The 12,491-nt window shown below is 36.3% G+C and overlaps 1 protein-coding gene across 4 annotated transcripts in view; it reads left to right on the top strand.

Annotated features, from left to right (window-relative positions):
• The window catches only part of LOC150097944 (coiled-coil domain-containing protein 169-like), a 113,735-nt gene that overhangs the window by 35,789 nt on the left and 65,455 nt on the right, over positions 1–12,491 (top strand). For all 4 annotated transcript variants that reach the window (XM_090406021.1, XM_090406017.1, XM_090406018.1 and 1 more), the window contains exon 3: positions 10,993–11,106. In XM_090406021.1, coding sequence (XP_090262147.1) covers positions 10,993–11,106 — 114 coding nt within the window. The remainder of the gene's footprint in view (positions 1–10,992; positions 11,107–12,491) is intronic.

Raw genomic sequence — 12,491 nt, 5'->3', positions numbered from 1 at the left:
ATTCAATTGACTTCCTACCAAACCAGCTTCGTTGATTATGTTGTCTATTTCTATATTGAATTTACCATCTTCACTAAAAATCGTGCCTAAGTAGCTGAAATGTTTTACTTGTTCCACAGGTTCTCCATTCACAACACAGTTGACATTTTCAATGATTCTGCCTATTTTCAATGTCTTTGTCTTTTTAATGCTGACCTTCATACCATATCTATTACAACAGTTATTCAATTTAGTCAGGGAATCTTGCAAACTTGTAGCAGATTTATTTAGAAATATAACATCATCCGCATAAAGCAAAGAGTTGGTTTTTCTGTAAATGGAAAATATAATGAGTCATTAATCATGAATAATCAATGACATATAAGCCTTTTCATAGGTACTTTAATGATTACTATATTTGGAAATGTAAGTTTTGTTACTAGATGGAAGTAGCAGGTGTGTTTGTAATGGGACTGGATGGGATTTTGCAATTGGGGTTTGAGTGAATGCACTAAAGAACTGACAGCTCTGTAAACTCTCATTATTTTCAATGAGAGTTTAGCTATGGGAAAGTTACTCCAGGATTGGAAGGCGGGTAAGATAGTGCACTACATAAAGGCGGTGGTAGAATGAATGTGTCACACTATAGACCAGTTTATATTTCTTCTGTAGTTGTTAAGATTTGGAGAAATTAGTAAGAGATCATATACAGCATTGGGGTGCTTGTGTTTTAGTAATCTTGACTGCCTTTTATAACACAGTAACAAGAGCGGTTGATGAGGGAACGGCATATATTGCCATCTTTTTGGATTTTACAAAGACATATGACAGGCTTACACATGATAAGCTGATATTTAAGTAACATCACATGTGTTTATACAGCAGGTTAGTAAATTGGATTGGCTGTCTGATATATATATTAGAGTTGTGTATGAGAGAGCAGTATCAAGGAAGCAGAAGGTTATACGAGGGTGGTCTGAAAATTTCTCGGCCTCAACCATAGACTGCGACACTATTGCAAGATTTTTTTTTTCTAATTTGGTACATCTGTCATAAGCATCCATGTGAAATTGCAAGTCATTCTATCAAATAGTTTGTTTTATACAGCTGTCTGAAGCAAAAATGTTGTCTGTATCCCTTGAAATGAATAAAATTGATTATTGTGCAGTTATAAGATTCTTTGTAAAAGACTGTTTAACGCCAAAAGAAATTCATTCTGAGTTCATAAAAGTTTATAGGCACTCTTCTCCTTCATTTTTGATAATTAAGAGATGGGCTGCTGAGTTTAAACGTGGCTATACCAGCCTTGAAGATGATCCACATGAAGGACGTCCAGAAATCATTGATCAAGTACATGATATGGTATTGGATGACTGGTGAGTCAAAGTGCATCAAATTGCTGAGACTGTAGGCATTTCAAAAGAACGTGTAGGATATCTTTTGCATGAAGAATTGCATATGAAAAAGCTTTGCGCAAGATGGGTGCCGCGCCTGCTCACAGCAGATCAAAAACGCACTCGCATGAAAATCTCTGAACAGTGCTTGGAACATTTTAACTAGAATAAAACTGATTTTGTGTGTTGATTTATTACTATGGATGAGACTTGGATTCACCATTACACACCAGAATCCAAAAAGCAGTCAAAACAGTGGACTGAAGTCAGTTGTTCAGTGCCAAAGAAGACACAGTTGGTTTCATCAGCAGGAAAGGTCATGACATCAGTGTTTTGGAATGCTAAAGGCATTTTGTTTATTAATTATTTTGAAAAGGGTAAACAATAACTGGGGAATATTATTCTGATCTTTTAACCAGACTAGATGAAAAAATTTGTGAGAAAAGACCTGGTGTGCAGAAGAAAAATAATCATCTTTCATCAGGACAATGCACCTGCCCACAAAAGTGTTTTGGCAATAGGAAAATTAAGAGATCTTTACTATGAAATGTTGGAACATCCACCCTATTCCCCAGATTTGGCTCCCTCTGACTTCTATCTCTTCCCAAAACTAAAAGTCTTCATTGCTGGTCAGTGTTTTTCTTTGAATCAAGAGGTGATTGCAGCTGTAGAGGGGTATTTTGCAGATCTTACTGAGAACCACTACAGGGACGGGATAATGGCGCTGGAGCATCGCTTAAATAAATGTATGTCTTAAGGGAGATTATGTTGAAAAATAAAAATAATTTTGAAATTATAAATTCTTTTTTTCGTGGTTAGGCCAAGTACTTTTCAGACCACCCTCGTAGGCATACAAGGGCTGCTCAGAAAGTAATAAGACTAATTTTACTGTCGCGAAACCACTCATCACAATATTAATTTCTGTGGAATAAATAAATGTTGCTGTCTGTATTAACAAAAGAGGTTGATAGATGGTGTATACGGACTGATGTGCCAGAGTGTCACGTGACTAAACTAAGCATGTTTTCACGTGCCTCCGATCTGCGACCAGTCGTCGAAATGGAAGCGTCCTTGGAACAGCGTTATGCGATTTAAATTTTGTGTGCATTTGCAAAAATCAGCATCAGACACTTTTACCATGATATGCAAAGCTTTCCACAATGAAGCAATATCGAGGGCAAGTGTTTTTCGCTGGCATAAAATTTTTAAGGAAGACAAAATGTGGAAGATCTTGAACGTGAGAGAAGACCTTCAAAGTCCATCACAGCAGCGATTATCATCAAGGAGGATCGCAGAATTACAGTATGCCAGCTGCATGTTGTCCTGAATATTTCTGTGGGAAGTATTCACTCAATCATAGCTGAACATTTGGGACTGAAACGTGTTTGCGCCTGATGGATTCCCAAACTCTTGACACCGGAGCAAATGTAGCATCAAGTGGATGTGTGCACAGAATGGAAAGAAAGACTGGAACAAGAAGGCGACAACTTCTTAAAATGCATCATTACAGCAGATGAAGCTTGGTTGTATCACTATGACCCTACAATGAAACAACAAAGCAGTGAATGGAAGCATCTGTCTTCGCCTACCCCCAAGAAAGCAAAAACTGTAAAATTGGCTGGTAAAGTTATAACCATAATGTTTTTTGACTGCGAAGGCATTGTTTACCAACACGCTGTAGAATCCGGGAATACTGTAAACGGCTCATACTATGCGGATGTTTTATGGACAATGGTACAGCACGTCAAAAGGAAGCGTCCATTGCTGAAGAATGGCTTCTTATTGCACCACGATAATGCAAGGCCACATATTGCTGGTTGTGTAGTGGATGTTTTGCAGAAGAACAACATAGATATCCTACTACACCCTCCATACAGTCCTGATCTCGCACCGTGCGATTTCTGGCTGTTTCCTCAGCTCAAGAAACCACTAAGAGGCCGCCATTTCGAAAGCAACAAAGCATGTGTAAAAGCTGTGGAGGCGGTTTTGAAAGAACTCTCAAAAAAACGGAATTTTACATGTGTTTAAGAAGTGGGTGCAACGTTGGGACAAATGCATCGCGTCTCATGGTAGATACTTCGAAAAAGACCACGTAAATGATGATGATTAAAGGTAATCTGTTTTCTGTATAAATATAGTCTTATAACTTATTGAACAGCCTATGTATATATGCTATAATGTCAGAAGAAGGAAAAAAATGCAAAAAAAAAAGTGAATCTGCATAAATCGGAGGTTACCTGTACATTTGCAGATCTTACTGAGAACCACTACAGGAAAGGGATAATGGACTGGAGCATCACTGGAATAAATGTATTAGTCTTAAGGGAGATTATATTGAAAAGTAAAAATAATATTCATTTTTTCATGGTTAGGCCAACAACTTTTCAGACCACCCTTGTGTGTGTGTGCGTGCCCGCGTGCTGTAGTGATAGAAGAAAAAAATGCATAAAAGTGAATCCGCATAAATCGCGGGTTACCTGTACATTTTTATTGCATCTTGGATATGAGAACACTACTTTCATAGGTATTACGTTTATGCCTTTGAATGTGTCTTACATTTTTTTCAGTGAAATATCACTTATGAATGGTCTTCTCAGGTTTAAATTGTACAAGGGTGGCATTTAGATTGACCATCATGAAATCATCTAAATCTTTTAAAGGTCACCTCAATTCATTCATCAGGTTCATCTAGCTGAATCCTCATTCATAACTAGTTGTTGATACTGGTAATAGAGTTGTCTAGATGAACAGGTTAACATGCAGTGGGGGAGATTATGTGAACTGTGTAGCTGTAATGGCACTTAACAAGGTTGGAATACAGCCAACTGTGATTTTCAACACTAAAAACACTCGAGATCAGTAGGATGTTTGTGTATTGGACTATTAATCGTTATAATGATACAGAAGATGCATCTGACTGCCATGAGAGATGACCGTTTTGCAGAGAATGATGGTCACATGTACTAATTGATGACCTTGGGGTGAGAGCCTATCGTTGTTCTACTGGATGCTTCCTAACACACCAACTTATGTGGCAGAGGGTGATAAAAATCAAAGGCCAGTCTCCAGTGGTACATGAACAAGAGACACAGAGATATCCTCTTCACAGATGATAATATTTTCACTATTGAAGAGTCGTTTGACCACCAAAATGATTGGGTAAATGTCCCAGATGGTCACAGAGCATGTTCCATAGCACCTAGGATTCAAAGAGGTCATCACCCCCATCAGTGATTGTTTGGTGGGTGGTGATGTATCAGGAGGTTGTATTCAAGTTGTATTCATTTATGCAAGAAAGTGGTCAAAACCTTCACCAATATCCAGACACCATGCTGGAACCTGTGGTGCAACCCCTGAACAACACCTTGTTTCACAGTAGGCAGTGGGCCTTCCAACTGGACTCAGCCCCTGCACACGAGTGGTTGAAGGTGAATATGCCCAACCTCCTATCTCCATCTGATAGTCCCAATCTGAATCCACCGGACTTAAAATTGTGATCAGAGCTTGAGAGATTAGCTTGCAAGAAACGACACCCATTGCCAGCCTGAAAGTGGATTTGGAGCGAGCAGTAGCAGTGCTTCCATTGGATGTTGTGTGTGCGTGTGTGTGTGCGCGCGCGCACGCGTGCGTGCGTGCATGCATGCTGCCATGGATACGAGGCCTTACAGACTCTGCGTGCACATGAAGGCAAAAGGGTGACATTTTGAAATTGAGTTCTGCTGTATTCATGTTATACGTGTGGTTTGTATCTGCTGAAGGCTGTAAACAATTTACTGATAGATTAGATTTGTGTGCTGTTTGAGTGGTAACAGTATTTATGGCTTGACTAGGTGCCTTCTTATACATTTTCTTTTATGTTTATATGCAGAGCAGCCTTACAGTGAGATGCAAGAGTTATTTCATCATTACTAAAATTTGGAAGGAGGTTTTTGGTCAAGTGAATTTTCTTAAATACTGACATGGCTCTGAATAAATGCTCTGTAATTATGCTCTAAAATCATTCCTTTATTACCTATTCCTTTTATTTTTTTCTGTTTTAAACTTGTATTCTTTTGAAATTTCAGTCAGTTTCACGTCATTATGTACTCCATTCATGGATGTTTAATTCACAAAAAATCCAAAATACTTCTTTCTCAGCTTATTGAGTTTTAATCTTAATAGTTCATATTTTGCATATTCTATCATTCAGTACAAAATAAGCCAATTACTACTGTCCGCTGTGCATTTTTCAGGTTACCATGTCACGATTGGCTGTTACTTTGTGGTATGCTTAAACCTCTCGTGTGAATTTTTATGTTCATTTATAAAAAAATTATAATGATGATACATTATCATTTAATCTTACAGTATTACCATGAATTCATTCATCAATTCAAAATTCATTAATTTTGCTAAATTTGTGCCCTGTATATGTTAAAAATGATGTCCCCATCTGAGGACATCATTTTTATGTGTCCTCATATGAGACCATTATGCATATGAGGGTTAAGTACTCTCCAATAATGTGTGCATGCTGTATTCCATTATAACAAAATCAGTGAAAATTGCCCAGAATACTTCAGCAAGTGTGATAAGAAAGGTAAAAATACAAAAAGTAATTTATGACATAAAGCATGTTACTGAACCAGCATTACCTAAGTAAAACTAATGATTAAACTGACTCTTCTTCTGATTTTTTTACTTGTCAGGTAAAAGTTCACTTGTCTTGGATGAGGAAATGATTTTTTCCATCAGTTTTAAGTTATGGATCTGAGTGTTTGGTTAGAAATAAAGCACTTGATCAAAGATCACAGATATGAAAGCTCTGGGAAAAATTACCAGCCTGAACATATGACATCAATTGCAGAATTGTATTAAAAATGAAGATATTGGGAAGGAACTTGGCATTGTTTGCATTCAAGAATGTGTGAGCAGGGCTAATCTAAGATGGTATGGTCACTTAAAGAGAATGGGAGAAGAAAAGTTAGCAAAACAGGTGTTTGATTTCAAGATAGCAGGGGAAAAAAAAGGTCTCAGAGGAAGACCAAGGTCTAGGTATATTGATTCGGTCCAAAGTGACTTAGAAGGAAAAGTTAGAATGAAAACATTGGAGAGCTGACAAATAATAGAATTATTTGGATGAAAATTGTTATTAGGAGATTAATAATAATGTAAACTTAATCACATAGTGCTGTTAGGTATTGTTGTGTTGGAAAAAGCTGACCCACTATCCATAGGCCATTTTGTTTTCGACCCAACATAGAGAGATTGAAAACTTAAGGAATGGACATGCTTATACTTCCAAGAACAGGGCTAAGGAAGTATTGTATATATTGTGATTCAAAGGTATGTCAAATTGACTGAAATTATTACTATTAAATAAGCTAAGGAAATCTGTGTTAAGAACTAATATTATTCTTGTAAGATAAGCAAAGGGAAACTGTTTCAGAACCAAAATTATTGTTATTAAATATGCATAGGAAATCTGTGTTTTAGAACCATGTTAAAACAGTTCAGAGTTAGGATGACCAATCGGCCATAGCTAAGTGTATGATGTAGACATCGAGAGAGAGAGAGTGCTCACAAGGAAGATATAAGGCACGGCACGAGGCTCAAACGCTCTCTTGTTTTCTGTTCCTGTGTTCCCGTCCTAGCCTGGATAGCTGAGGAAGCTTGTCGCCGGTGCCCAGCAACAATCTCCGGTTGCTGTTATAACCGTGTCGAACAATCACATAGTGATTGTTCAACAAAGCTACCTGTGGAATGAAGTCAGAATTTCAATAAGGAGCCATTGGTGAACCACACCAATGTAAAGTCAGCGAAGAGCAACCTTCAAAGAAAGAATAAGTAAGTCGCAGAGGCCATAGAAGGCCATAGAGGCCGCAGAGGCGAGAGAATACGAAATCTTGCCATATCCAAAGTGAAAGCATGGGGGAAGTCACGGAAACCCCATTAGTAAAGACAAGATGGTAAAGTACAACCTTTTTATCTATCTCATATAATTGTAAACGTAGATAAGAAGAGGGGGCAAGGATTTGAAGAGCTCCATACAATTACTTGCTCATAGTGCCTTAGTGACTGTTTGGACTAATTGTCTGTGTCAAGAAGACTCGTGCTAATCTAAGTTTGTGTGCCGAAAAGGGAACCTAACTCTTGAACAGTTTGTTAGGAAGAAGCTATTAGCTGTAGTGTTAAATATTAGCCTGACTTACACTTAGAGTGTGGGGCTTAGAAATTTTGCAGAATTGGACTTTGTTTTCCATATTAGAGTATAAATTAGTATGAGTTTGATATGCCATGTATAAACCTTATCTTGAATTGTATATAGAAAATGAGCATTGAATAATCCTGTAAAGATAAGTCGAGTCTGAGCTTAATTATAAGGCAGAGATATATAATTGAATTACTTAAGCATAAAGATTGAAATTTTGGATCTCTTAATCTAAAAAGGGGGGGAGTTCAGACTCTCAATTTTGAACAAGAAGGTAACTTAGCATTGAAATCATTATTTAAAGTATATCTTGAATGACTATTCAAATGTGTATCTATTCTAGTGTTATAATAAATGTATTCTTTTAAACCAAAGTTCATGAGTTCTGTTGTTCTGAGACTGACCTACCACTTATAAAAACTCTCGGACTTGTGAGAGTGGGGGGAGGGAAGATTTCATGCAAGATAGAAAGGGGGGAGCTATGACTGCACTCCGCGTGATCCCTATGTTAATTAAGTATCAGAAATAAGTTACTGGCTGGCGCAGTCGTTCTCAAATAAATTTTTCGGCAACAAAATCTCTGATACGCAGGAAATAGAATAAAGAAAATTAAGGAAGAGAGTAAGAAATAAAGAAGTGAAACAGGAGAGAAAACGCCTGACGTAACAGTATACTGAACACTCCTTGAGAATATGCATCAGGAAACCGATAGTGATATATATATATATTTATAAACCGTGATGCATTCAAAATTTCTGCAAAAAAGTTATGTCATATGATTTTTTTTTTAAATTCTTCATTTATTATTTTAATTTTAATTTTATTTTGACATTCCATACATAAATTTGCCTTAATATACATTCATGCCATTTGAATAGAATAATACAATGCATTTTTAAACTTGCAAAGTGCTGATAAATGCTAGCCTGATGCAAAGGGTCAGAAGTTTCAAAATTGAAAACAATGTTCATGGTACATTTTCCATTTGAAGCTTTGTCAGAGACTTGAGGATCCCAACGATCTTCCTCAGCCATAGCCAAGTTAGCCGGTCTTGGGCATGGGTAGTAGAGTTTTTTCATCATGCAAGCAGGCAAACCGGCCCCGTGAACACACACACACACACGGACTACAGTCATGAACACCTCCGATAGGGATGCAGCAGAGGAGTGGCATGCCAACTGCATTATATCGCCGTGATTCCTCATTAGAAGGAGATCCAACCCTTCTGAATCAGATGGAAGGGAGAGATAGGATAGATTTGAAAGTAAACGTTCTAGGCATTTGGCATAAACTGAGAGAGACATAAAATGTGAATCACATGTCTTGCTATTTTAATTTTTATGTCTTTTCTGAATTCTATGATTGAGGGAGAGACAACAGAGATAGAGTTGACACTAAAAATCACTGAAACAGCAGTGTTGAAATTAAGTAAAAAAAGAAATAAAAATTTTGCTGATCTCATCACACCATATCAAAAGATCATATCAAAATGATATTATATATCATATCATCATCATCATGCATATCAAGGATATTTAGGCCTAGTGTGGCTTGTTCTTAGAAGTCATCATTTGAGAAGATGTCCTGGTTTTCTTTTTCCTAATGGCTTGTATGATATAATATCATACTAAAAATAAAAAAGAATGCCAAACAACAAACATCCAAAAATTATTATTATTATTGACTACTCCATAGAGTCCTTAGACTCATCAAATGAGGCCCTAAATATCATGCTAAGCATTATCCAACATTCTTGCAGTATCTATCATACTTTGCTTCAAAGTATGATAGATGGTGCTTCAAAGTATGACTGAACTACAGATTGGCAACCTATCCCACTCATTTACCATTCCTCAAGCAAAATTCTAGTCCTGATACTTCTTCTGGCTACACTCTTGTTCAGTCAACGATGGCTCCTAGTTTTCCCACCACCAGACCTGTTCTGAAAAATTCCCTCTGTATTAATCTTGTAAATACCCTTTAGTAATTTGTATGTCTCAATTTCTTAGATTTCTTCTCCTTTTCTGCCTGTCAATCAATTTTTGTAACCCACAATTCTTTAACCTGTCATCATAAGGCTCATTCCATAGGCCTTGGATCCTCTACCTCATCCTCATCCCCAAGAAACTTGGACGACCAAATCTGCACACAGTAGTCAAGATGGGATTTTACCAAGCATCTATAAAGAGGTATAATAAACTATTTGTCTCTGCTCGTCAGAGTATTCTTCAGTAACCAAGTAATCTGATGAGCTGCTTTAGCCACTTTTGAAATATGCCCTCTAAACTTTAACTCCCTATCCACCAACATCCCCAAATATCTGGTCTCATCAATATCCTGGAGGCCAGTTTCATCAATGTGTGGCCTGCATGGTGTAATGGTTAGGACAAATGATCCACGAGGTTGATTGAGACTAAAACAGTGGTTCTGTGATGAGTCTTCTGACTCCATGGAGACACCGTTATAATAATAATGTGGTATACAGGTGTTAACTTTTTACCCCAAAATGCATAACTTGACACTTTGCCACTTAAAACTGATGTCCATTCTCCTTTGCCCAGACTACCAGTCGATCAAAATTTTGAATCTTTATTAACTACTTTTAATATTGAAAGTTTATTAGTAGATTTTAATATTGAAAGTTTATTAGCAGGTAGAGATGACCTGCTAATTCTTCTGCCTGGTATCTCCACTTGGGCCTGGCTCCCACTGAAGAGACCTCAATAAAGGTCGAAACTAGTCAGGGTAGTGGCCCTTCCCTTAATGCATAACATTAGACATATCCACAAGGAGATGTATTTTGCATTATAGGAGATACTGAGATATGAGGGTTGGTAACTTGCTCCACCTTTGCAACGAGTTGCCCTGGTGTTGTACCACCTTGCCCCAGTCCTGAAGATACTTTCAGGCGCAAACTTTGTTTGCTCACACTTGGATAAAGGATTAAACTAAATTTATTATACTACTTTTAATAGTTAATAAAGATTTTTACATAATCTTTATTAACTAACCAATTTTGCATCATTGGTAAACAACTGAATAGTGCTTCTGAGTCCTTTCATGTATCATTAATGTACAAATTAAATAGCAGCAGCCCAAGAACAGAGCCCTGTGACATGCCACTATTTGCATGCCTTCTACTGGACTCTACTCCTGAATAAACTACTCTCTGATATCTCTCCATCAACCACCCTCTTATTCACTTCACAAAATTAACTTATTAAATTAACAAAAAACATTGTTCCAGAAAATCTGTCCACTCTTTTTATGTCACTGCTTAAACTTTTTCCAGAGAGAGAGAGAGAGAGATTCATTTGTTAAATCTGAAATATTTGTATTTGCTTTTGATTCAGTGTTCTGTGTGATCATGAATCCATAATTGTACTTTATGTAACGTGTGTTTAAAGCGTATACATATTTTGTTTTTAGAAGATGAATGGAAAGTACGTTACTATACTCAAGTTGAGGTAAATGAACAACTGGAAAGACAACGTGACTGGTTAATGGAAAGAGTGGAAGCAGCAAGAAATCAGAGTCAAGAAGGTATTGTTATAGCCTATTTTTATTTACATTTTTTTTTTTTTTTTTTAAATATGGAATTTATAACTCAAACTACAAGTCTGCTATCAAAGTGGGTTTGTTATAGTGACTAGGTTGCTATAGTGAATTTTCAGACATGGTTTTGGTACTCTGAATGGAACATTTCAGTAGTTTGTCATAGGTGAGTGAATTTACAATAATGATAAGCACTCTTCTCTTCTTCTTTGGTGCATCAATTCAAAAATCACAACATCCTGTCTTGTGACTTCCTTTTTATCTCTTCATAACTCTTAGTGCCAGTTAGCATCATTATGTTATTTATATATGAAATTCTTGGTCTGCCTTGTGGCCTCTTTCCTTCTACAGTCCCCTCCATTATTTCTGTAATCAGTCCCCCATGCCTCAAACGATGTCCAATTAGGCTTTTTCTTCTCTTATTGATGTGTTTCATTAATGACCGCTCTTCATGAACTATATTCAGAACTTCTTCATTACTTTTCTTTTTTGTCCAACTAATTTTCATCATCTTTCTCCAGCACCAAATTTCAAATGCCTCCAACTTTTTCATGTGTTGTTTTGTTAGAGTCCAGGCCTCACACCCATATAATGCAATGTTTCATATGTATGTTTTAACTAGCCTTTTTTTGAGCTGGATGCTAAGTCCTTTACTGGTAAAAATGTTTCTTCTGTTATTGAATGCTTTTCTGGCTAGGATTATTCGTGCTTTAATATCTGATTGGTTTCTTCCATCTTCTGTGATAAGACTTCCAAGATATTTAAAAGAGGATACCTATTGTAGTAGGTTGTTATTTCCAGGTTTATTTTCATTGGATTTGCTTTACTTGTAATTAATAATTTTGTTTTCTTATAATTAATTTTTAGGCTGTACTGTGTGAAGATTTCTTCCATCTTTGTTAGGGTGGCTAAGATTTCGTATAAAAATTCTCTAAAAGTAATCAATCAATTAAAAAAAAAAAGGAAAAATCCCAACAAACTGCCTACATGATGAACATTTTAACATTACATTTTCAAGTCATTATAATTTTTAAGCACTTATGGAAATGATTTGATTTATTAAAAAAAAATGAGATTCATCCTTACTTTAGTTTATATTGTCTGATTTATATCAAAATAGAAATAGTTCACCAAATTTTAGAGTTCATAGATATCAAATTTTATCAGAATTTGTTTAGATAGAATCTGTTGTATATGCATATATACTGACACATGATAAATTAAGGAAATAATCATAAAAATGATCATATAAAAAGTGCATTTTTAAATAGATTTTGTGTTATAGTGATGCCATTTTATTATTATTAAGACAGGTTTCTAATCTGATGCTTTTGTTTTGCTTACACTTCGTAAATTTAGAGACTAATACAGTT

The sequence above is a fragment of the Typopeltis vanoorti genome, chromosome 16 (genome assembly GCF_054136105.1).
Source record: "Typopeltis vanoorti isolate ZY-2024b chromosome 16, IOZ_Tvanoo_1.0, whole genome shotgun sequence".
Taxonomy (NCBI): domain Eukaryota; kingdom Metazoa; phylum Arthropoda; class Arachnida; order Uropygi; family Thelyphonidae; genus Typopeltis; species Typopeltis vanoorti.
This window is presented reverse-complemented; position numbering and strand designations above follow the sequence as displayed.